The following is a 25,962-nucleotide window of genomic DNA, read 5'->3' as shown; positions in this document are numbered from 1 at the left end:
GCTGCTCTCATACTGGGAATACTCTTACCCAGCATGAAAAAAGTGCCCTGATTGGTCTGAGCAGGTTAGTTGATTCTCGGTCAGGAAGAGGGAGCCTGTGCCTGCTCTCCAGTGCGCATGTCAGTTTGGCCATCCTAAGACAGCTGATTAAACGGACATGCGCACTTCAGTGCCCACCACTCCTCCTCCCTGCTGCTGTCCGTTAGGATGGCCCGACCGCCCGAAGACTCAGCTGGCTGTGGCCCAGAGAAAAATGAAATGATAATAAAATTGTTTTAGTATCATTTTACTTTTCACGTTTGCCTATGCTGGTTCTCAGCAGTGGAGCAATGCTCCTCGCCATAATGGAGGAGCCACAGCTGACACTAAAGTAATGCAGATTGTGAGCCATACAGTATTTTAGCGCGTTAGACTGAACTTCATTTTTACTACCAGCGCCTGAATCCTGATGCTTGAAATGCAACCTTGTCTTCAAAGATGTATTGGTAGAGGGCTTAAGAAACTACTCTGAAAGTAGCATCGACAAGTACGTGAATGTAGTTTGCCAGATAGATCCGTTTCGACACCAGCAAGCAAAATAGTACGAAATTCCACATTCGAGTGCTGAGGAAAAGCCTTGCAAAATTGTTTATCTTATGCAATAAACAATATAGTTGAAAGATCTTATTTTTTTTTATTACTTGAAGTAAGAAATCCTGTATACCTTATTGTCAAGTATGTGTTCCACAAAAAAATCACATGATATTTTTATATTATGTGTGTGTTTGTATTATGAGACAACATTTGTCCTAATAAAGCTTTTTTACTTGTTTGTTCAAGCTATCACTGACAGAAGAGAGTGATATAGAAATAACTACTGAAAGTGACAACTTAACAACTGCAGATGCGAGTAACACCACGGACACCTCAGTTATCATAGAACATCCCAACGGTAAGATACCTCACCCTAAACCATGTAGTGACTGTAGTGATGGAATTTACTGAGTTATCGTGTTTATTTTTGTCTTGAGAGTAAATAGAAAATCAATTAAATAAAATTGGAACGTAATCCAACAAAAAGACTGCCAAGGAATGTGTCCCCTTCTTTGGCTTTTCACGGTGAGACTGAGACAAGGATAAGCTTGACTTTTTTATTTTGTTTCCGTGGCCATGGTGGTGAGCTCTTGTTCTCAGGTGATCATCTCACTGTGCAGGTGAACAGAGCAGCCTGAGCATGGGACAGGTACCATATGCTTTTCTCTCCTTTTATGGTATGTCTTTTGCATAAATGAGTTGTGACCATGTTTCTCTTCTGAGTGTAATGATGCTTGCGCAACTGTTCCTAAGTGATCATCTTTTCTTCTTATTGCCTAGTTCAGGGATGTTCAACGTAGTTTCAGGAGGCGTGGATTGATACAGGTTTTTGAGGATATCCACAGCATATAAATAAGAATGCTGAAAATGGTTGGAGGGGAGGGCTCGCCGGATCAGGACTGAGGGACTAATAGTAGGCCTCGCTCTGGACAACATTGTCGTCATTTTTGACTGTTCGTTAAGTCTCCCTCCTGTGGAGGTGGTACGGGGTCTCTTGGGGGCTCTCCCTCCTCCTCTGGGGGACTAGTTAGTTTAATCATTCATGGGGCGACAGGCACACTGCACTTTGGGGGGGCTGTTTGGGCTCATGCAGGGGTGCAGGGAGGGGGGAGTTCTGTTGGGATGGGTGGGTTGGGGTGGGGTGTTGTTCGTTTTTACCGCAAGGCAAACCCTTTATTGTATTGGTGTTTTTAAGGTGCTCTCGGGGGGACGAATGATGGCTTCTGTATGTGTTGGGGGGTAGGGACCTGACTTTATTGTCCTGGAACGTTAACGGACTGGGGGATAGGATTAAGCGAGGTGTGGTCCTGCAGTATTTGAAACGACTTTCGCCGGATGTGGTCTTTCTGCAGGAGACACACCTTATTGGTAATTCCTATTGTGCCATGAATCGGCGTGGCTATCGCTTGGTGGCCCACTCGGGCTTCACGTCGGGCTCACGGGGGGTGGGCATCATGGTGAAGAACTCGCTCCCGTTGGAAATAGACGAGGTGCGCCATGATGAGAGGGGACGCTACACTGTCTTAGTGGGGAGAATGGAGGGTAAAGTAGTTGTCTTTGTATCAGTGTACGTCCCACCGGGGTTACAGTCTACGACTTTTGCAGACCTAGGGCGCCTCCTCCTTGACCTTCCGGGGGGGCTTCTGGTGGTTGGGGGGGACTTCAATGCGGTGGTTTCTGGGACCGTGGATCGTCACCCCCCTAGGGACCTCCCCCGGGCGCAGGCGTGGCTGTCCGGCTTCTTAGATACACTGGGATTGGTGGACTGCTGGCGCTTAAAACATCCCACGCAGCTGCAGTACACTTTCCACTCGGGTGCCCATGGTAGCCTCTCACGGCTTGATTATGTCCTTGTCCCTGCGGCCTATGTTGGGAGGGTAGGAGAGGTGCGCCATTTGGCGCGGGGTATTTCAGATCACTCCCCGCTCCTGTTGCACGTTGATGTCTTCCCGAGGGGAGAGGGCAGGGTAGCTCCAATCAATGCCTGGTACCTGCGCGACCCCACTATTCGCGCTGATTTGATTAAATCCTTGCAGCGGTATTTCGATGAGAATGTGGGGTCCGTCCCTTCGGCTATCTCCCTGTGGGAAGCCTTCAAAACAGTTCTTAGAGGGGAGGCCCTCTCCTTTATTTCCCATGCCCGGAGGCGCGAGCAGGAGGAGGTGACCCGGGTGGAGGCCGAAATCGCTGAATTGGAGGGTGATCTAGAGGGTGGGGTGACAGATGCTGCACTACATGTCCTACAACTTAAGCAGGCGGCCTACAGGGCCCTCGTCACGGAGGCGGCCAGGGGCCTCTATAGAGAGCAACAGGGGCGACTGTATGATGTGGGTGATAAGGCTGGTAAACTGCTTGCATGGTTGGATAAAAAGGAGAGAGCGAGTCGTGTGGTCCCGCTGATTGAGAGGATGGATGGTGTGCGTGTCACCGAGCCAGAAGATATTGTCTCTTGTTTCGCGGATTATTTCCGCGAGGTGTATTCCCCGGTTTCTCCCTGCTCGGAGGAGGATTCCCATGCCCTGCTTAGGGATATCGCGCTGCCTTCCCTTTCGGTGGAAGACAGGGTGTCGTTAGATGCCGCTCCTACCTCCGACGAAATTGCCCTCGCCATACGCTCGGTCGCATCCGGCAAGGCCATGGGCCCGAACGGTATCCCTGTCGAGTTGTATAAGCTGCGACCGGATGTACTGGCACCCCACCTCCGTGCGATGTTCCTGGCGGCCCACTCGCTGGGCTCCCTCCCGCCGGACCAACGTCTGGCTACAATCGTGGTGATCCACAAGGAAGGGAGACCTCGAGACCGGGTTACATCCTACCGGCCTATCTCGCTCTTGAATGCGGAGCCCAAAATCCTCGCCAAGGTGCTAGCCAACCGGCTGGTCGGCGTGGTGGGCGATTTGGTCCACCAAGACCAGTCCGGCTTTATTCCCCATCGCAATACGGCCCTTAATCTGCGGCGCTTGCACGGGGTGCTCGCGCGTGTCCCGTTTGTGCGGGAGCCGGCCATATTGGCGTCCTTAGACGCCACCATGGCGTTTGACACGCTCGAGTGGCCATACATCTGGGCTATGCTGGCGAAGTTTGGATTTGGCCCGGGGTTCATCAGCTGGGTCAAATTGTTGTATTCGGGCCCATTGGCGCAGGTGGTGGTGAATGGAAGAGTATCGGTCCCATTCGAGCTGGGACGGGGCACGCGACAGGGCTGTCCCTTGTCGCCGCTCCTGTTCGCGCTGGCCTTGGAACCCCTGGCGGAGTGGCTGCGGTGGCACCCTTCCATCCGTGGTCTCCGTTGGACCCCCGAGTATGAGGACTGCGTGTCCCTATACGCTGACGATATCCTTTTGTACCTAGCCTCCCCGCGTAAATCACTGATTGTCCTGGTTGATGTTTTGCGCTCCTTCGGCCGCAACTCAGGCCTTGTCATCAACTGGGCTAAATCATGTGTGTATGTGCTTTCCGGGGAGGCTCCCGTCCTCCCGCGGGGCTGTCCGATCCAGATTGCCTCACAGGGGTTTCGGTACCTGGGGGTTTACATTACTCTGGACCCGGAGGCCCGCTACGAGCGGAATTTGCTTCCCCCCCTCCAGCGCTTGAAGGAGGACGTCGCGCGCTGGCGGCGCCTGCCGCTTTCGCCGCTCGGCCGGGCGGCATTGTTTAAGATGATGTCGTTGCCACGCTTCCTGTACGCTCTCCAGAATACTATGGATTTAGTCCCGGCGCGCTACTTCCGTGAGGTGGAGAGTCTACAGCGCCGCCTGTTCTGGGACGGGAGGCCGCGTATTGCCCTGGCGAAGTTGACGCTCCCATGGTACGACGGGGGGGATTGCCCTCCCGGATATTAAACGGTATTACTGGGCCTCCCAGCTAGCCGCAATTAATCATGGCCTTTACGGGCCCGCCTTAAACCCGGCATTTGAAATGGACAAGATGCTCCTGCCTGGTGGCGACTATAATCGAGCGCTCTACTCTGGCGCGCCCGGACCCCGCCTGACGGGACCTACGCGTGTCATGGTACGCGTATGGCACGCGGCTAACGCAGCTATGGGGTGGAAGGACCGTTTGACCCGGGCATCACCGTTGTACGCGTCTGAGAGATTGGGCTCCCTGTGGACCTCGAAGGGCTTCGAGAAGTGGGACACGATCGGCATCAGTAAAGTGGGGGACCTCTGGACGAGGGGGGGATTTAAAACATTCGAGACGCTGCAGACGGAGTTTCAGCTGCAGGGCAGTGAATACTTTCGGTACTTGCAGGTCCGTCACGCGCTGGGCTCAGTCTTCCCAGACGTCGCCTCCATCCCGGAGTCTTCCCCCCTGGAGGATAGAGTGCTGGATGGCCACGTTCCGGACAGCACGATCTCCCTTATTTACAAAAAATTGATTAATGACCGCTCGGGCTTGCTGACTGGCCTCCGCGAGGCTTGGGTTGCCGACGGGCTGGAGTTGGACGACGAAGACTGGATTTCCGCGGTGGCCTCTCCGAAGGAGGTGGCCATACCGGCTCGCCTTCGCTTCGTCCAGCTTAAGATACTTCATCGGGTTTACATGACGGGGCCAAGGCTTCTGCGTATGGGCTATGCTGAGGATGGGTTGTGTAAGCGTGGGTGTGGTGCTTTGGCGACTTTTTTGCATATTTTGTGGGAATGCCCGAAGGTGGAGCGATTCTGGCGTGGTGTGCATGAGGTCCTGCGAGTGGTTACGCATGTCGCGCTGCTACCTGAAGCGAGGAGATGCCTGCTGAATGTGTGGGAACCAACTGACTACTCGGTTCCGCAGACGCGATGGGTGACTCTGGGATATATGATAGCTAAGCGTGACATTGCTCAACTGTGGGGATCCCAGAGGCCCCCGGCGGTGTCGGCCTGGAAAGAACACATGGATTGGTGCATGTTCCGAGAAAAGGTGGTGTATGTGGCGAGGGGTAAGCCTGGGGCATGGGTGAAAGTATGGGGCCCCTGGAACGCCTACCGCGGGGGTATCTGCGCGCCACCACTGCTGCCTGCGGCCTCACCAGCCCCGTCCCCTTAGTTGACTCCTTTCCCTAGCCCCGAGCACGGAGTTCCCCCAGTCCTCGATCTGTTCCCCTTCCCCTCTTTAGACTCCTGTGGATGGCTGGGGTCCCCTATTCGGGGAGCACGTGCTGTTACTTTCGATTGCGGGTTGCCTTGCGGGTGTGGTTTTTGTGTTGTTTGTATAAAATGAAACCGTATTGTGGGGTCAGAGTGATGTGGCCCACGACGCTGATACCTCCTGATTTTGCTTCTCTGCAACGCCAAGTGTTTTTGTACGTATGTCAGATGCTCCTGTCATTCTAGCGGCCGGCCGGAAGGTTGTAGGCCCATACTTGTATATTCTTGAGATTGCAATAAACGGTTTCAAAAAAAAAAAAAAAAAAAAAAAAAAAAAAAAGAATGCTGAAAATACAAATGGAACTCATTCACATAGTCAGTGGGTGTGCAAAAAATGTGTAATCGTTCTAGCCAGCTTGGACCTTTGTTGGAGGGCCACGCCGTAACTGGATGTGGATAGAAAATCAGGCCCCAATTTATTCACAACATTGATACGTTTCCCTGTTTCCAGTTTAATGAAACAGTAGTATGCCTCAAAGACAGTAAGTAGTAGCTACCAATTTTAGGGCCTTTAGGGCGGGGCTCTGTTCTCTACATTTGGAGATCCCAACCAGGCAGGCCTGGGTCTTTGTACTTCAGTGGAGCCCCCTGTGTTTCAGATCCACTGCAGACACTAACATTTCCATATTTGTCGATCCCCCTCAGCATTTTCTTTGTTTTCATGGAACAATTTCCCAAAGTTTTAGTTTTTTCCCCCTGAAGGTCGGATTCCATTGTGTGTTTTACCTATTTTGGACAGCCAGGCCAAGTATAGGCTGCTCCAAAAAAGTGTACATTTCCATGCACACCGGCCTTAAGGAAAAAAAGTGTCAATTTCCATGGGTACTGGCCTTCAGGTAAATGTTTTACACTTGAAGAGTTAGCTGGAGCTCCACCAGTGCATTGTCTTTTTTAGGGTGCTCAAGCACATCCAAGGGCTACTGGGCCTCAATTGTGACAACTGAGGTTGTTTTCCCAGTGGCATCCTGAGGTCCCCATACTGTAGTCACTCCAAATTAAAAACTAATCAGTATTTGAGTGTCAATGTATTGATTAGAAAGCAGTCCAAGGCTACCTCAGGGAGGTAATGTGTTTCTGAACTGAGTAACATTAATACAAATATTAATAAATCATTGATCAATCAATGCTTTTACTTTTCAAAAGGAAAAGTGCTTTAATACACACAAAGCTAAATACTATGCATAGAATTACAAATATACACACACAATGTACAGCTGATTAAACAAAATACTAAATAGTAATCCTAGGGGGATCAATGCTTTAGTGTACCTTCTAAATAAGCCCTGCCAGATAAGTAATGAAATGTTAAGTTTACAGGCTTTGGCAGATCAGCACACAATCAGCGATAAAGCCCTACTATTTTTGGCACAACAACCCTGCCTGTTATTTATTATTAAAATTCAAACCTATTGCCTTTAGCTTATTTTTTTATAATCATATTAAGCAAGGAACATTAACTGTAAAACATATTCCTGCCTTTAACCAACGTTGTCAGGCAACTGCAGCAACTACCAACCAAAATCCATGCACCCCCAAAACCCTTTGAACAAAGGTTGCAGCACTGAAACAGTCCTATCTGTGCAACTTTTCCCCATGTCACTTGTTTGAGAAGGGAAACGCAGGGCAACATATTCAAAATGAACTGTGTGACATCAACGTTGTCTGCCACTCTTCTGGGCAGCCATCACACATAGTAGACTGTCTCGTTCTTGCTCCTGCCCGTCTGGGGCACCACCACAATAAATATGCACATTTTCCAGGAAACGCAATGCCTTATGGGCCGTGCCCTCTATGCTGCAACCACAATGAATGCTTTTTCCCCCCTTATTTTCTTAAAATAAGTTCTCCTGGTGCCCTTCTCTATTTCAAAGCGTGGGACCCTCTACTCACGTATGGGTTGCATTTATATTTTCCAATGGCTGTATAGGAGCCTATGCCAGTGCAGTCAGACTAGCTCCACACCCCCACCAGGCACACACCTGCTCTCTGTAACCCACCAAGGTCGGCACGGCTGGAGGAAGATGGCAGTTCTGCTCACCTGTTCATCGAGACACAGGCACATAAGCCCAGGGGTGAGTGGGTCAGTTCACCCCTGCGTGGGAGGCCTCACAGCCCTACTCTGGACAATATTGGGGTTACTCCAAGTAGGGATAATAGTTTGGGGTTTCCCTCACCTCTAATGGGCCAATTGAAAAAATAGCACAGTGGCACCTAGGTCCCCCGTGATCACCCGCACTTCCTAGGGGACATCCAAAAACATGTAACACTGGACATGGAACAGGATTTTCTTGCTTCTTAATACTAAGCCATCTACGAATAGGCTCTTTGTTTTAGGATAGCACCAGTTCCCAGATCTATATAGGATCATCAGTCACATTTTCCAGGGGCCTACTCACCTACAGAATTCAGCAGATGTTAATTCTTTACCCTTCCTGCATTGCTGAGCTCGCTTTTTCTAGACAGCGTCCTCCTGCAAGCCCATAAGTGGCACCCTTTCTCTGCAGTGGGTTAAGTCTATTCCCTCAAGGCAGATTTATCTTCTCCAGGAGGTCTAGAGCCCATGTCCCTTGAATTTCTTCTTCGACTAGAGCCACATGGGCTACTGATCCCACAAGGCAGCAGCTCCTCCAGCTATCCCCTTTCTCCTGCAGCCATTTCCTACTTTGACCCAGGCAGCCTACAGCAATCCCAGCATGGATCATGCACAGGTTGTCTCCACCTGGACGGGAACATTATACACAAAAGCCCTTGGTATGGCACACATATCAGATCCTTTTTTACAGGTTTTTAGGGTCCACGTCATCTACGTCAAAGTTAGCGCTATTTCTAGTGTACATCTACAGAGATATCCCTGTGTGTGAGTACTACAGAAACAAAAAAACTTTTTAAAAAAGTGCCAAGGGGAATATAGAGTGCAGCTATAAAACACCCTTAGAAGAAAAACATTGGGAGTGCCTCACGTGATAAACTCACAGAGAGTGATTGGTAGGTTCTCACTAATTTGCTCACAATATCATCATAAGCATCTTTCCTATGCATCGGAAGGAACTAACACCCCAAAAGGTGTAAAGGAATGTTGTGTGTGGGTTGTGTGAACAACACATCTCAACACCGCCCCGGAGGTCCCCATATAGGGAGGAGAAGCTTCTTCCTCACAAGAAATACTTACAAATTAATTGCAAGGCAATACACTTTCGTCTTTAATCATCAAATGCCCGCACTTATATTCAAAAACACAATGTCATGTTTAGACCATATTAAGTTGAACAGCCTACATGTTTCATTGCCATAACATATTTCCCCGCAAATTCTTCAGGTCATGGGGGAACTCGTATCACCCATATGTGCATCGGACCATATGGCCACTGGGTGAGTACCTATCTGTGGGCCACAGGAAAAGCAACTGTAGTATTTCCAGAGCAACTTTTCGCATCAAAGTCTGTTACGCCGCCGGTGTTGGCATCTCCAAGTTGAGGCGGACCACCTTTTTTGTTGTTGTTTGTTTCTATATTATTCACACACAGGGATGTCTGTTTAGATGTACACTAGAGATAACACTATCTTAGATATGGATGAAGTGGACCCTGAAAACCTGTATAAAAAGGATCTGATGTGTGTGCCATACCAAGGGCTTTTGTGTATAATGCGATTAGTTGAGTGGAGTGCGCCCTTAGTATACTACCTTCTCCTGCTCCTCTGTGTATATAGTCCACCTGGAAGGAAGCCAGCAATCCGAGATGCCGGCTGCCAGATGAAAAGTAATTCTCACACTCTGTGCAGGGTGACTGCAGTCATTGGCCAATGAGAAAAGCGTTACACTGACCTGAGTTTATAACCAGTCTTCATCCTAGTTTTGTAAACAGCAATGTGTATGCCAATGGTCCACTTCTGGGATCGATTTCCAGCTGTTCCTTACAATTTGTTTTGTGTATCTTTCGCAAACTGGTCAAGTCACATCCTTTGTTCTTTTTTATCAGCAAGTAGGAGGAACGGATGTGGGGATTTTCTTGTTAGAGAAACCTTAAACAAAATCCCAAGAGAGGGAATGGCCTTCCCATTCAGCTCCCTCTCAACTTGTTCGGAGTAAAACTTTCAGGAGAAGAAGGAACCAGGAAGGGGACATGGACTTTCCCTGCATTTGTAAGCGATATCATTCTCCCTCCTTTTTAGCAGAAGCCTGGCCCAGTTCAAACGATTTGACAAATGTTCATGGAATTTACATCACTGTCTGGCAGGTTGTCTCCATCATCTATCTTATATGCCACTCACACACATGATATCTGTAAGACCCCATTCAGGACAGGGTACCCAGGGCAGGCAGGGACTAATGGGACCAACAAAAGTGATTGTGGCCATTTGTCACAGATGTCCTCTACAAACTGGGCTATATACACTCTTTACACCTTTGACTCTCAGGGTGGCGAGGATAGCACTCAGAGGTTTCTCAGGTTAAAGGTTAAATATTCACACCCCTATGCTTATACTCAAATGCAGCACCCAAACCGATGTCCTCCTTCCAGGGCAATGGAGTTCTGCCCCCCTTAAAGTATATAGGGTGGTCCCCTCCAGTAAATCAAGCTGAAGCAAAATTAGACATAGATGCAGGTGTTACAAAGTGGTTGCCCCTGGGCACTGGTGGATTAGTTCAAATAGTTCTTTGGCTCGAAAGATTCTAACTGATATGAATAGATCCTTCTCGTGGTTTGGCTTTGCTTGTATTTACAGTTTCTTTGTATCTCAATCACTGGTAGCAGTGCCACATTGTAACTTGCTTGGTGATATACTCACCCCGGCGGATGCTGATGTGCTTGTTGGTGTACACTGGTTGGAGTCTTTGGTGGTGTCTCTTCCCAGCAGCAGAGCTGCTTCGCTCTTTAATTTGTGGACTGCTTCAGGTGCCAGCTTGACAGACTGGACTGGTGGGGGCTGACCTTCGGGACACGCAGCCTCAGGGTCAGGCATTGATGGAAGGTGAGGCCTTAGTGCCATGTTTTCCTGGCAGGTGCAGTCACCGGGACAGGGCAAATTTCCTACTTCAGTGGCGACTGGTCCCCAATGGTTGTGCCACATTGTAACAATGGCAGCACCACTCCTCTAACTGTAGAAGTGCCGGATGGCAAGGGGGTTATTCAGCTACGCTTCATCAAGAAGTTTACTTCTAGAACTGCGGCAAAGCCCCCACTGGATTCAGTATGTAGCTATTTAAAAAGAGCTCTCTGTCAGCATGTGTCTTCACGCTTCTTCCATTCCCTGTGGTAGTATTTCTCATTGCTCGATGAAGGTTTTTGAGTAAGCGGGTCGCTGACTAGACTGTTTGCTCAACTAAAGGTTTCCTTGCCAAAATTGGAACCCTTTACTTTGGTTTTGTCCTTTTCTCTACTGAATGGCATCTTGGTGCTCCTCGAGTATGATAATTAACCTACTGTAGTTATGTCTCTTGGTGGTACTTAGTCACTGCTGAAGGCAGTTATTTACACGCCAACTTGCTTATGAACCGACGGATATACTGTGTCCTTATTTCTTCACATGGTTAATCAAATTACTGGTTTTGGGCATCTACCTTTACTTGTAACTACTTATGTAATGTACCCTATACATTATAGGCAATGTTTTATAGCTGCATGATATTTATCTACCTGTAGTTACCATTCATAGGATGAATTCAGTTCCCGACAAGATGAAGACGTGAGTTTGCTATGTGTCGGCTCATACACATATTCACTCATTTCTCACCAGTTGCACACATATACTCATTTACATGAATTGTTCTGAGTTTTATTTTTGTAGGTATCTGTGCAGTATTTATTCAGGTACCCTTAATATAACCGCTAAGTCATATATTGAGTTTGATAGAATGAAGAACATTTTTAGTCTAGTTGTATTCTCCCATTTTGATGCAGCATCTCTGATTTAGTTTTAGTGTGTTCAGTTTAAATTCATTTTGTCCTGATAATGACCTTCCAATGAGATGCGGGTCGAAACTCTGTCGACAACTATATAGCTGAGAAAGAATTTCATTAAATAACTCCTAAGTGCAGAAATCCCTTGTTTATTCTTGGACTTTAATTTCTTCAGTATTATGGAATCTGCATGTTATTGGGTTCATCCCACCGTTTCGTGTTTTTATTGTGATCACCTTTTTTGCATCGCTGGCACAAACTATTGCACATTGCTCTGAACACTCATTGGGCTTGTTTTAATTCATGTGTATGCTGCACACAAATAAATATGTTCAAGAGAATTTTTTTGTATAAAGTGAATTATTTGTTCATATCATCTTTGTGGACGCCTTGCGCTGCACAAGGCATTATTTTATGGTATTGCATAATAAATGATACATTTTGATCATTAATGATACCTGTTAGGGCACTGTCGCATGTTACTGTCTAGAGGATTGTCATCTTCTTCTGGGTATTCCACACACCAGGGGTACAACTGGGTGTGTTCTTCTTCACAGTGTCTCCTCCTCCAGGGCCAGGCAGTCTCCTTCTTTCTCTGAGGAGGCAGGCTGGCTTCTAGGTACTAAGAAAAGCCACAGCTTCTCCAGCAAGCTGCAGACTTCGGGTTGTGTCCCATCACCTCAGAAAGACTAGTGTCATACAGATACGGGTCCTGGTCTCATAGCAGCTCCTTGAGTACTCTGTGGAGCACTATCTTTCTTGATCAAGACAAACTTGAAACTGAAACAAAATTTGTTGGTTTGTGTCCCACTTTTATACTCGATTTCCAGACAGGCAATGTGGATCCACTGTCCAAGGCTTTCATAACTAATTTGGGGTTGTTCCCTTTCAGATGTAATATTTTCTTGCTTTAGTGCAGACACAGCCTTTGTGCACGGTGATGCTCTAACAGCAGCTAACGAAAATGCTGACTCCAAGCATGAGTATCCAAAGCAGGGGCACAATAAAGTGTGAAGACTCTGCAGCTGGCTATCATTAGACTTCCTGAAGTACCAGTCAGGACCAAGCAAAAGAGTTGGTCCTGTCTAGGAACTTCACCACTTTTAGAATCATGACCTGCTGACGCACCCCTCTCCCGCACCATCTATAAAATACCAGTACTGAGAAAATCTAATCAGCAATGCCATGCTAAAAGGTCCTCATAGAATTTCTAAGGGTTGCCCTGTTTACTTTCTTCCCTCACTTCAGTATTTTGGGTTCTATCATCTGGCTTCACAAATGCAAGTAATACTCTTCTGTTGTCTAGGGCAAGCTGTATCTGTCCTCTCACTTGCACCATGCTAAACCAGGGGACCATCCAAAATAGATTCCACTTTTCCCAGTAAACATCCACATTGCACACACAGACTAAGAGTCATGCATGTGCCACATATACTCACTGAACATATACACTCAACATGTCTCCACCACGGTGTGTATCCTAACTGAGACAGTACTTTAATTAAGAGGGTCATTAGCCCTCCCTCCTTTCTGGTCTGGTCAGAACAATTAATACACAAAAATTGGTAATCTGCCACCACCGTGTCATGTTAACAACCCAGGACGTGAACAGTAGTCTCACGTCATTAAAAGCATAGCATGTCTGGTGCCACTCCGGGTCACATAACCATTTCAGGACCTTGGCAAAGCCATGAATAGGCCTAGGCTTCAAAACGTACACTAGATTAGCGTGATATCAAGGCCTGAAAAAATCAGAGTACCACATTCATATATAGTTGGGTCACTCAGTGCAGGGATACACACCCGTACACCATGCAGGGGACAATTCTATCCCACAACATTCAAAATCAATTCCTATCCCACACAGTTAAGCACTTAAGACACACTCTATGCTCACCATACACCACACACACAACATGTACATGGCATATGCACTTTCCATGCATGTCCCCTGCTAACTACTCCAAGCCCTTTACCCAGAGGCACCTAACCTTATATAAGAAGGGATGCAATAGGTTGCTGCTCGTAAATCAATTTAAATAGAACCTACAGCTATGAGATGTCAGTAGGGATGGTTGCCACACAGCAGAGTTCAAAGTACCAGAGGTCAGAAAGCAAAATACTGGGTATTTGTGTGGGTCAAAAACCATTTTCCTAGCAATTATTTTGGCTCTAGTTGAAAGTATGGGAACCACAGGCTTGGTGGGGTGGGAGCCTCACACATTGATGGCGGTCCTCCCACTCTGCCAGACTAAAGGCCCCGCCCCCAGAATTCACATGGTCTGGATTGGTGTGAGAGAGAATTAATGTTATGCCCGATTATTGTTACTTTTTGAATATGGTTGGGAATGGAGGTGTGGAAGTTGCTGCATGGGAATTTGAATGTGAGAAGTGAAAACTGTGAATCACTTTATTGAGGGTAGAGGGTGATTGAGCTGGAAATGGCAATTCTTACACTTAACAATGCCATGCCGCAAGTGGAAGCAAGCAACAATTATATTGTGTGCAGTTGAGGAATGAAACATTTTTAGCTGAGCTCTGGGTTGGGGGTCAACCTTATGAGACCCGATGAAGTTGGGAAGATGCTACAGCATAAAATGTGAAGTTCTGCTATTATGGACATGCACACAGGGTCTGCTGGAAATGTGAAACTAAGTGGACTAATTTGGAAGGCCAAGATCAAAAAGGAGGTTATTCCATGCTTATTATATAAAATATTTGGGCCATAGAAGTCTAGTGCAAAGAGTGAGAGAGGAGGAGTGAGGAGAACAGTAGAGGGAAGGGCCCAGTGAGATTGGATATTGACTGCACTTGGTTAATGTAAGGCTGTGATTGACAGGACAGAAATAATGAACCAAGTTGTTTCCTACACAAGGTTTGCATAAGGATAATGATGATTACTTGAAGTCCGATTTGGCAGCTGCCCAATGGAGAGCAGCATCAAACCTGACAGAGCTGTGTTGTTTAAAGGTTGCAGGTTTTGAAACCATGCCATAAATGTACAAAATAGTTCAAGTCCTGAGGATGAACAAGGGAAATGTCATCAGTTGTCAGACTTTTATGTGCTAATGCTTCCACTGGAAAGGGAGACTTAAGTGTAATGTCTTTATGTTTGCATAGGCTAAAAAAATGTATGAATCATAGTTTACAACCCACAGATATGGAACAACCCAACTACTTTCTATATCCAAGTAAGTTAAGAGTGGCTTACCTGTAGGTAGACTGGGTACCATATAATAATATCAATTCTGTACAACTCTGTAGCACACTAACACTCAGCAGACGGCAGCCAGCAATAGCTAAATTATCTCATACTCACATAAGACATATATGCTAATGATCGTGTCCATTGCCCAGTACTGCAACAGCAAGTAAACAAGCCATCAACAACTGAACTGGCATAGAATAACTTATGCGATCTGTCCCATATCACTGTCCAAATAGAGGACTTTAATCTAATTCATCACTGCAGGAATCAACTAGCTGCACAGTATGAGAATATTTATGAGTGGGTTTGTGTATCCTGACCCCTGCGTAAACCCCTATTTATGTAGTAGTTGGAATTATGAGTTGAAAAGTATTTAACACATCCTGTAATTATAGGATGTGATTAATACCTTAATCTTCTTAATTTTCGCCAGGTCAAACCAGCCGAAATGTAACAGGGGAAAAGCATATGGTATTTAGCTTTTTATGCAGATTTTGGTACGTAAAACACCAAAATCCACATACTATTCCCACAAACTGATAACAGGTGCTATTTATCCCACCCGATAAATAACGCAACCCATGATAACATTATTTATCAGGTGCAATAAATAGGACCTATACCCGTAATCAGGCCTATCACTGTTTCCTTAGATCTCAAAATGTCTTTCAGACAAAGAATGATACTACCAAAGCATATCCAAGCAGATCTCTTCCTCATTTCTCTCTCCAACGCCTGCTCAGGGCCAAAACGTCAAACAAGATATCAGGCTGGACAACCAATTGCAGGACCAGCTAAGACTATGATCTTAAGAAATACCAGACTAAGGGACCTGTAGAGATTCTCAAAGCTTCTGAAATACAATGAGAGGGGCCCCACAGAATCAAAAGGGACAGGGCTCCAAGTATGACTTAAATGTCAAATATATAATTCCCTTTGGGTACATTTATTTACAAACACTCCACATCCATTCACATACGTCAAACCAGGCACAACGGGGGCAGAAATTAGCAGAATATCTAAACCCCTTATGAGTTCTATTTTTTTTAAAAAGCTTTCATTCATAAATACAATGAGTTAAAAGATACTAGAAACATAAATCATACACATTTCATATCATAAAAATCGGAATGGACTTAAAAAAGACAATCACATTTGTCATCAATGCATTAATTTGCAAAAGTACATAAAACCAACATATTGCAAAAAATCAATTCTTTGTCAGAAAGTGGTCCCGTATGAGACAAATTTAAAAGCAAACAAGGCACCAACGCTCTTCGGTGGCTTGAGAACAACAGTACCACCTTCTTCAGGACAAACACTTATATCTTCTCCTCTCCTATGTACTTTTCATAAGAACGGTCACATAGAACTCGATGAGGCACCATTTGTTGACTATCAACGAAGTTAACTTCAACCTTTTTGGTAAATGTATAAATGCCGATATTTCATGCGTACATGAGATCCTTCAGCCGGTATGTATAGAGGCTAGTTCTAATATGCCCCTTGACCCGCACTTCTCTATTATTTATGGCCAAGGTCCCTGCTGTTGAAATCAATCAGCATGGATTAGTTTTAGGGAGTTGAAAAACTTCCCGCAGTGGTGAAATATTCAGTGGAGACTTGTGAATCGTCTGCAATTAAAAGCAGCGCTTCTCTTTTGGGTCCTCACGGATATGTGCGCAAATATCCGTGAGGACCCAAAAGAGAGGGGTCGCTTTTTATCGCCAAAATTTCACAAGACTCCACTGAAGGATCTCATGTACGCATGAAATATTGGCATTTATAAATTTACCAAACAAGTTAAAGTTAACTTCGCTGATAACTTTGTATCATGCGGGACCACTTTCTGACAAAGAATTGCTATTTTGCAATATGTTGGTTTTATGTACTTTTACAAATGAATGCATTGATGACAAATGTGATTGTCTTTTTTAAGTCCTTTCCAATTTTTATATTATGAAATTTGTATGATTTATGTTTCCAGTATCTTTTAACTCAATGTATTTGTGATTGAAAGATTTTTTATTAAATAGAATTCATAAATGTTTCGATATCATGCTAATTTCTGCCCCCATTGTGTCTGGTTTGACGTATGTGAATGGATGTGGAGTGTTTGTAAATAAATATACTCAAAGGGAATTTTATATTTGACATTTAAGAGATTCTCAAAGCTGCCAGACGTCTGAAAACAAACCTTGTTCCTCTCGCTCATACGAACCACTTCATCCACCACATTACTAAGGGTTGTGTCCCATAACACGCTAACCACACCTCACTGGAAATCAGGCATGTCAGGGAAATACTTCTCACATAGGATCAAAAAACAAAGGCAGCACCATTCCAATAACACAACCTACACAGCGTAGCTTGCTACCCTTCAGTGCTCCACTGTTAGAATTTGGGTTTCTGGTTGGCAAAGGTATGCACCCTGTCCAAGCAGGAATCACAATCCTAGTCAGGGTAAGTCACAACACACCCTAAATTATCATGTGTTCACCCTTTGGTAGCTTGGCAGAGAGCAGTCAGACTTAACTTCAAACAGTAACACAGTGAGAAGACCACAAAAAAGACTCCACACCAGATTAGAAAAATAGAACAAGACCAAAACAACAAAAATCCAATAAGTAAAAGTCGAGATATGAATTTTTAAAGATTAATTGTGAAAATAGCGCTTAGAAGCAATAGGCGCCTATTTGGGATAACTGTTCGCACCGGACCACGACAAAGTCAAAAGTTCAGGCCGACTGTGACGAGGAGCTGACCCGATACAGGGACCCCGCAAGGCCCACTGAAAAAAAGTACCTTGATCCTGATCATAACAGTACAGATGTGGGGTGCAGACAAGCGATGCATCTGTGTCGATCCCACAGTCGAGGTGATGCATCGATTTTCTCACGCAACGATTTCAATGCAGTAATTCTGAGGACAATGCACTGGTTCCAAGATGCGATGGTTCCAAATTTGATGCACCGGGTTTCTTCACGCAGTTGAGGGGATGCGTCGATCATCTCTTTGCAGTGGTGGTGAAGCAGTGGTTCAGATGCGGCGATTCCGATGGCGATGCACTGGTTCAGAGTGTGATGCACCAGTCCTGTTGCCACAACCGTGGCGACCAGGGCCAGCTCTAGGGCGGTGCGACTGGTGCCACTGCACCGGGTGCTGACTTCGCATGGGGGCGCCTGTTTGCTAATTTATATTGTGCTTAAAAGCACCTGCTGCTGCATTCCAGGCCTCCATCAATTTTCAGGCAACAATTAAAATGTCAAGAATACTCCGGTGATTAATATTCTTCTTGGTGTGATCGGAGTTTTTGTCTAGTAGAAGTGTTGACTCATGGAAGTTTTTATTCATTGTAAGGTAGCGCAGAGGGTTAATATGACTGCTGCAAAGAATATGTAGCATGCAGATCACAAAGTGAATATAATGTAAACAGGTCAGTGGGTTATTGCTTTTGTCAGAGACTTAATTTTGTTAGTTGCAGTTTACGGTGAGCTATTAACTGTCATCAAAGACCTGCGTGCAGACTTCAAGGTAGAGATTAGAGTGTATGGATTTTTTTCCCCAGACTTTCATTATTCTAATGTTTCATTATTCTAATGTTGGGTACAAATCAGTTCTTGCTATTAAAGAGAGCCCCAATCCCATTGTGTTACATCTTAAATTCAGAGTTTGTGCTTCTCCAGACCAAGTACTCTTCAACTATACTACCTACCAATATGGATGACATGTGAATCCACCCCTTGTTTTCCTCTGTCTTATGTCACATTTCCTATACACTGATTTACACACCCATGATTGATTGTCTCTGGGTAATGTGTGTGTTATGTAAAGTGCTCTGACACCCTTCACTTTTATGAGTGACGCTATAAAATTAATTAAATGCATCTGAGAGAGAGTGGTTATGGAGACTGTTAAAGGGTGGTAGGGAGGGAATCCGTGGCGGAGGTGGTCTTTGGGGGGGGCGCCAAGAAACATTGTCGCACTGGGCGCCACCAGTGCTAAAGCCGGCCCTGGTGGTGATGCATTGATTCTGCTCTCGCAGCAGAGGATACAGACCCACTTCCAATGGTCCAGGTGCAGGGGCAGGGTTGGAAGAGTGCACAGAGGTCCTTCCTTCCTGCCCTGAATCCTGACTCACTACAGGGCAGTATGCAGCCCTTTGCGCTTGAACAGGACACAGCCTATTCATGTGTAAGTGTGAGGCTGTGCCCAGCTCCTCCATACAATCTGCCAGGATGGCCCATCACATCACACTTAAGCTCCCTAAGCTCCCTTTGTGTGTGGCTGTCTAGAGGTAACACACAAAGTCCATCTGTCACCCAGGCAGTGATCAGAGACAGGCAGCAGGCACCAAGTGGCTAAAATAAGAAAATGCCAATTTTTTAAAAGTGAAATCAGGGGAAAGTGACGTCTCTCACTTCCAAGTAGCAGGTGCGCACAATTATCCTTAGACCCGTTAAGGTCTAGTCATATTTAATCTGTTTTATAAAGAAATCAGCCTTCATCTTTTAGATATGTTAGCTTTTAGTCTTCATTTTTCAGATATATTTTTTGCAATTTGAATGTTAATGAATTGTAGTTAGCACGAACTTTATTTCATTAGGATTATCTTTTCAGGTGTTTTATTTAAACATTGACAGGGGTAATACAGGCACTGGATTTTCAAGGTATAGAGTTGTAAAGATTTTTAGACTTCGCCAACTGACAGAATAATGAAAACCTTATTATAAACGAGATACATTGACAATTTTTGTATATTAGATAGAGTCAAATACTGAAAGAGTATGATTAGACGACTGAATTGCTCATTATATTTCCTTTATTTTTCTGTTACAGACCCCTGAAGAAGGGTCTTTTTCATTGACCCGAAATGCATTGGGTAGTGTGAACATGTGAATATGTAAAAAGATTTAGTTGCTTTACTAAAGAAATGAGTAAACGTGACAATTTGAAGAATAAGAATAATAAATGAAATGAACATAAACACAATGGATTAAATGGATTTCTTTATAAAACAGATTAAATATGACTAGACCTTAACGGGTCTAAGGATAATTGTGCGCACCTGCTACTTGGAAGTGAGAGACGTCACTTTCCCCTGATTTCATGTTTCATAAATAGTGTTCCTAGACAAAACACTAAAAGAGGGAGCAGCACACCATAAATAAGACGAAATTACCAGAAAACGTTAATAAGAGTGCCGGATGGATAAATAAACGAATTTTTTAAAAGTGACATTCTCAGAAATGCAATTTAAAATCTAACTTCAGAATAAGCCGTGATTTAGACTTACACTTATAAAATGTAATCCCAATGTATTCCTATGGGAGAGATAGGTCTTGCAGTAGTGAAAACTTAAAAGTGCATGTCCTACTTTTTAAATGAACTGCACCCTGCCTTTGGGCTGTCCAGGCCTACAATAGGGGTGACATTTGAAAAAGGAAGGTTTAGACCTGGCAACACGTTTAACTTGCCTGGTCGACATGGCAGTTTAAAACTACGCACACAGGCTCTGCTGTGCCAGGAATGAGACATGGTTAAGGGGATGCTTAAGTGAGTGGCACAATCAGTGTTGCATGATGGTGTTTCATTATTAATTCAAAAATCTATTCAAGAAGAGGGCAAATGTTTTCACTGTTCGATTGAAAGCATTGGATTGTGTGTAGGGGAAAACGACAGGTAGGCTACTAGCTACTCAACCAAAGTATTGGTACACTCAAATAGGGCTAGTAATACTAAAAAGGAGAAATTGAAAGTAGGTAGCGAGCAGGAACATAAATAATGTTAGAGGTAATTGTATGGCTCACCAAGGACCTTTCAGCATCTCCCAAAGCCTACTGCAGTCGTATGGACACTGCAGACAGCATTATTGAGGAAACGTGCACGTGTAGTACTCAAAAAGAAGATGAACTCCAAATTGAGTTATCTAAAGCATGTGGCAAAATTAATTCCCATGTAGGTTCGAACGAGGAAACAGAGGAAACTGGTAACCTCAAAGAGCAATTTAATAGAATCCCAATTACAAAAATCTTTTCAAATGATCTAGCGGTTGGATTTAAAAGGGTGATATTATTGTTACTTTGCAGCACATAATAGGGCTTTGAGGTCACGTGTGGCTTCTAAAACAATCTAATGTGCTGCACAGCCAGAGAAAAGGAACCCCACAGAACATGATTGACCCTCTCAGCCAACACCAAAATGTCACTTAATCACATGCATTTTATTGATCTTTACATGAAACAAATTATCTGCATGGGTTATTGTCAGAAATGGGGTTTCTGGTTGGCTAGGGTATGCACCTAAGGCAGGCAGAACCCACCCCTCTAGTCAGGGCAAGGGAGTTACACACCGAAGATAACCCCTGCTCACCCCCTTGGTAGCTTAACAGAGCAGTCAGGCTTATCTCAGAGGCAATGTGTAAAGCGTTTGCGCAACACACTCACACAACAGTGACACACTAGGCACACCACAAAAGAGACTCCACACAAGGTTTTATACAAATATCCTTTGTATTATTCATAAAAACACATTAGATAACAATCACATAATTCACTGTGCCACTAGGCACATGTCATGACATCACATAGATTACACAAATCACTTTGCCAACAGGGCAATTGTCATAAACATCACAGTTAGGATGACCAGTAACTACTGGTAGGATTACACTTAGCAGAAAACATTATGCATAAACATTATCAGCAGTGCACTCTAGTAAAGACTAGTTGTGTGCACACACTATAAATCCACCATCACTATGAATATCCTCGCAATATGCAACATTACATCAGGGCACAACACATATGAATTACCTGTGTACACACTATAACATGATAGAACAACCGTCAGAGCGGCACCTGTGCTTTTATAAGGGTACCTGGTGTCTTTTCCGTAGACTTCTGGGCCACGTGCCTCCCTACACCAGGAAATGCATAAATTCTAGCCAGGGGGGCATTTGTTGAGGTCTCACCCCATCCTCGAGCACAACACTGGGCCCCACAAGTAGGGACAACCACAAAGGGGAGGCCACCCCGGTTGCTGAGTTTGGGTGGGGAACCCTCACAGAGCCCCACGCTTAGCACCCATAGGGCGGCGGCTGCCTACGAACGTGTGGCGCAGCTACCGCAACCAAGCAGTGTTGGCTATCGGGCCACCGGCCCACTGAAAGTGTGGCCAACAAAAGTAATACAGGTGGAGGCCCCGTTCGGGATCTCCCTCAATAGGGTCAGCACGGCTGTGGGGCAGCCGCTGATGAACGCAGCTTCTCCGGTCCTACTGAGCCCTGTACCTGGTCCGGAACTGAGGCTCATTGTCCAGCATTCCTCTTCTAGTGCGGTCCTTGTGCCACCCTTGTTCACCACAACAGCTCCCTGCAGATCAGGAGCAGGACTCGGAGGAAAGTTTCCGTAGGCTTTGCTCTACTCCATCGTGCCTTCTACAGCGGCTGCCCCTGCCCCCAGTGATGTCAGCATTGCTAGGCAACGCAGAGGACTTTCCAGCCCAGGAATCCTCATCCTTCTTGCGCCATTGGGCAGCTCGGGCCACGTAGCAGAGCCCCAGCTGCACTGCTGTACAAAAGCGCCCTTTCCTGGTTTCAGGGCAGGGGGAGCCCACACCGTGGCTGACATAAATTCTAGCACTCACTCAGCGCCCTTTGGGCAACAACCAATACAGCGCTCAGCCTGTCTCCCCCCTGGAGACAAATAAAGGGAACACAAAGTGCTCACCAGCGCTCTACTGGTCAGGACGAGGGGCTTAAGCAGCCCTCCTGGGAGATCACTGGGGCACACCAGCAAGGTGCCCAAAGGTAGGCCAGAACAGGGATTCTTTAGGCAAAGTGGTAGTCTCTCCCCAAGCCCAGGCAGCAGGTCAGCACTTCCAGCAGTCCCGTTCAAGGTGGTTCCTCCGGTCACAAGTCCCATGCAGTGTCTTCTTCTCTTCATGGGGTCACAGCCCCTGTACTAATAGTGCCAAAGTCTTTGTTCTGGGGGCACTTCAGACACATTGTAGAAGTGCACAAAACCCCCATTGAAATTGTAAGTCCTAGCTCCAGACACACCACATGGGGGTGGAGCCAGCATTGTGGAAGGAAGGCACAGCCCTACTCCTCCCACCACTCCAAATGCAGAACAGGCCTATTCAGGTATAAGGGAAAACTCCTCCCGCTACTCTAAATTCATCCAAGGTCTATTCAGGCAGCGATTAGTCACCCACGAAAGGCAGGACACACCTCAACCCCCTTAGTTTATTTGAAAAGTTTTAAATAGCACTAGCTAGACCCGGAGGTATCAGAGCGCTTTACATGAGGAAGGACAATTGTTTCAAAGCATAGTTACAAGGTTACATCAGTTTCTGGAGCGTAATTACATGAGATACATGAGTTACAGAAGCAATTCCCAATCCTCCACTATGTGTGACTCCCTTATCACTGTGGACTCTCTCAGAGGGGTCTCTGAGACTTCAGGTCATAAATGCTGGATCCCTCCCCAACAAGGGGCGAAGGAGTGCTTTGGCAAGGGGCACATTCATAGAGCCCATTTTAGGGACAGTCGGGCTGGTATAGAAAAGACTTTCACTGCAGATTGGTGGAATTGAGAGTTGGGACGCTGGGTCAGTAGCCTGGGAGGCTGCTGCCCCAATGCAGCCAATGTTGGTGGCCATAGAGTGGAGAGAGCGTTAGCAGACTATGGAGTCTGCAGTAACATTGGAAATAAATGTTGGGGTGAGAAAAGGGAAGATGCGGACCGGGGGAAATTTTGGCCGCCATTTTGAGGTCAGGCAGGAATACCAGGGATATTGGCTAGACCCAGAGGTATCAGAGTGTTTTACAAGAGTATTAGTAAGAAACAAGTTACACAGAGTTACAGAGGTTAAATACAATGTAGCACAGTAAGAACCATGGCATTAAAACATGAGGGTACTCACGGGAGGTAGGTATGACGCAACGTGATGGGTTCAGGGGCATCTGCAATATTCACAAACAAGGAGCAGATCCAAAAGGTCACCCAGCTGGAGACCGGCGGGACCAGAGGTACGGACCAAGGACGCTAAGATGGCGGATAGGACAAGAGTGTCTTTAGGAGATGGTCCCAAAGTGGCGGGGTGCATATGAGTTCAAAAGAGTAGTTCTTACCTCCGCTCAAATCAAAATAAAATGAATAAACCTCCAAATAGTCCCAGACGTCATACGGGAGGCGAGACAGGCGGGCTAACAGTAGGGAAAAGCAGAGGCATCAAAATGGCGCCAGACAGCAAATGGTCCCAGTAGACATTGCCCCCTTGCAGAAATTTGGGCGAGACGACAATCCACCGGGGAAGGAGGAGGAGGAGGACCCACCCTTCGGGTGCAGTCGCAAGGGCTCCGGTCGGGTCCTCCCGGATGTCGATCCATGGAAGCAGGCAGGGTCTCGCTGATGAGCTCCTCTGGCCAGCGGGTGAGACCCCTGTGGCACCTGTACACGGTGTCCCCGCTGGCGCCAGGAGATCTCGAAACTCCAGAAGACCCACCCTTCAGATGCAGGTCGCCGGGGCTCCGGTCGGGTCCTCAAGGGCATGGAATGATGGGAGCAGGCACGGTCCCGTTTCCGAGTCTCTTCTGACCAGCCAGAGAGCCTCCCAATGGCTCCTGCACACGGAGTCCCGACTGGCGCCCGGGGAGCTCTATCATCGGTTTTCAAGAGGCCGGTCGGCACGAGATCGGGGGAGCCCACAGCATCCGATCCCACAGGCTCATCGAAATGGACATCTGCCCCCCAGTAGCAGACCGGCCGCGCAGAGGGAGGACAGTCGAGCAGCGCCGGGGCGCGGGCGGCGTGGGTGCAGCCGGAGCAACAGCGGTAGTCGATCCAGCAGGTAAGCTGGATGTTTTTGTGCCACTTCAGCGGTATGCTTCAGTAGGTCATTGCAGTCCGGTCCTGGGGCAGGCGGGGGAGGGCTGGTGCTTTGGTTTTTCCAGGGTAAACTACCAAATTTGTAACCCCAAAACCTGCAGCTCCTCAGGAGGCTCCTACTCGGCGGCGGCCATCTTACAACAGTCTGGCTGACTGGCTGGAGTGAATGCACATCCCCTCTCCCCTGTCAGTCAGAACCAGACGGTCAATACACATCCAGCCAGGGCACAAAGACACATAGCACACAGAAATGCCCACTTTTAAAAGTGACATTTCTAAAATAGTAATAATAAATCTGCTTTCACCAATAAGCAGGATTTATCACTACTATTCCAAACATGGTCACACTACCCCTCTCAGATCAGAAATTAACACTGAAGCACATATTGGGGAATCCCCAAAGCAACCCTATGAGAGGGCAGCCTCAGAGCAGTGAGAAACCAAATAGGCGTTTGTCACTACCAGGACATGCCACACAGTTAAGGCACATGTCCTACCTTTTACCTACACAGCACCCTGCCCATAGGGCTAGCTAGGGCCTATCTTAGGGGTGACTTATATGTAGCAAAAAGAGGAGTTCGGACGTGGCAACAACTTTACATGCCACGTCACGGCAGCAGTAAGCTGTGTGCACAGACAGAATTGAAAGACTACTTTGTGGGTGGTGCAAGCAGTGCTGCAGGCCCACCAGTAGCATTTAATTTACAGGCCCTTGGTATATGGGATACCACTGTACAAGGGACTTATAGGTAAATTAAATATACCAAACAGGTGTAGACCAATCTTATCAAGTTTACAAGAGTGAACACATGCACTTTAGCACTGATCAGCAGTGATAAAGTGCCAAGAGTCATAAAACCACCAACAACAGGTCAGAAAAAAATACAGGAGGAAGGCAAAAAGGTCTGGGATGACCCTGCAAGAAGGGCAAAGTCCAACAGCTATGTTTTGGATGTCCTTGAGATCAGGAGAGGTCATAGTCAGTGATGCTCATGGTCTCCATTATTATTCATTCTGACTTTGGAAAATTCCTCATGTAGAAGTCGGGAGAATAGAATGATTCAACAGATTGCAACATGGTGTGGGGAGTAAACACTGATGATGCAGTTCTAACATCTTTTGATACGGTCCAGATAGTCATGTAACTCATAGATACAAATTAGGCTCTTACAGGGTTCACAGTAAGGTATCATTCCTGGCTTGTTTGAGGATGACAGGCTAATAAAGTGCCATCTTCTGAAAAGGCATTGCCTGGGCTCTTT

At 46.2% G+C, this 25,962-nt stretch overlaps 1 protein-coding gene across 1 annotated transcript in view; it reads left to right on the top strand.

Annotated features, from left to right (window-relative positions):
- Positions 1 to 25,962, top strand: part of PDPN (podoplanin) — a 253,936-nt gene that overhangs the window by 190,230 nt on the left and 37,744 nt on the right. The window contains exon 3 of the mRNA XM_085608687.1: positions 820 to 931. Coding sequence (XP_085464813.1) covers positions 820 to 931 — 112 coding nt within the window. The remainder of the gene's footprint in view (positions 1 to 819; positions 932 to 25,962) is intronic.

This window comes from Triturus cristatus, chromosome 1_2 (assembly GCF_964204655.1).
Source record: "Triturus cristatus chromosome 1_2, aTriCri1.1, whole genome shotgun sequence".
Taxonomy (NCBI): Eukaryota; Metazoa; Chordata; class Amphibia; order Caudata; family Salamandridae; genus Triturus; species Triturus cristatus.
The sequence above is the reverse complement of the archived record's forward strand: the minus strand, read 5'-3'. Positions and strand labels throughout refer to the sequence as shown.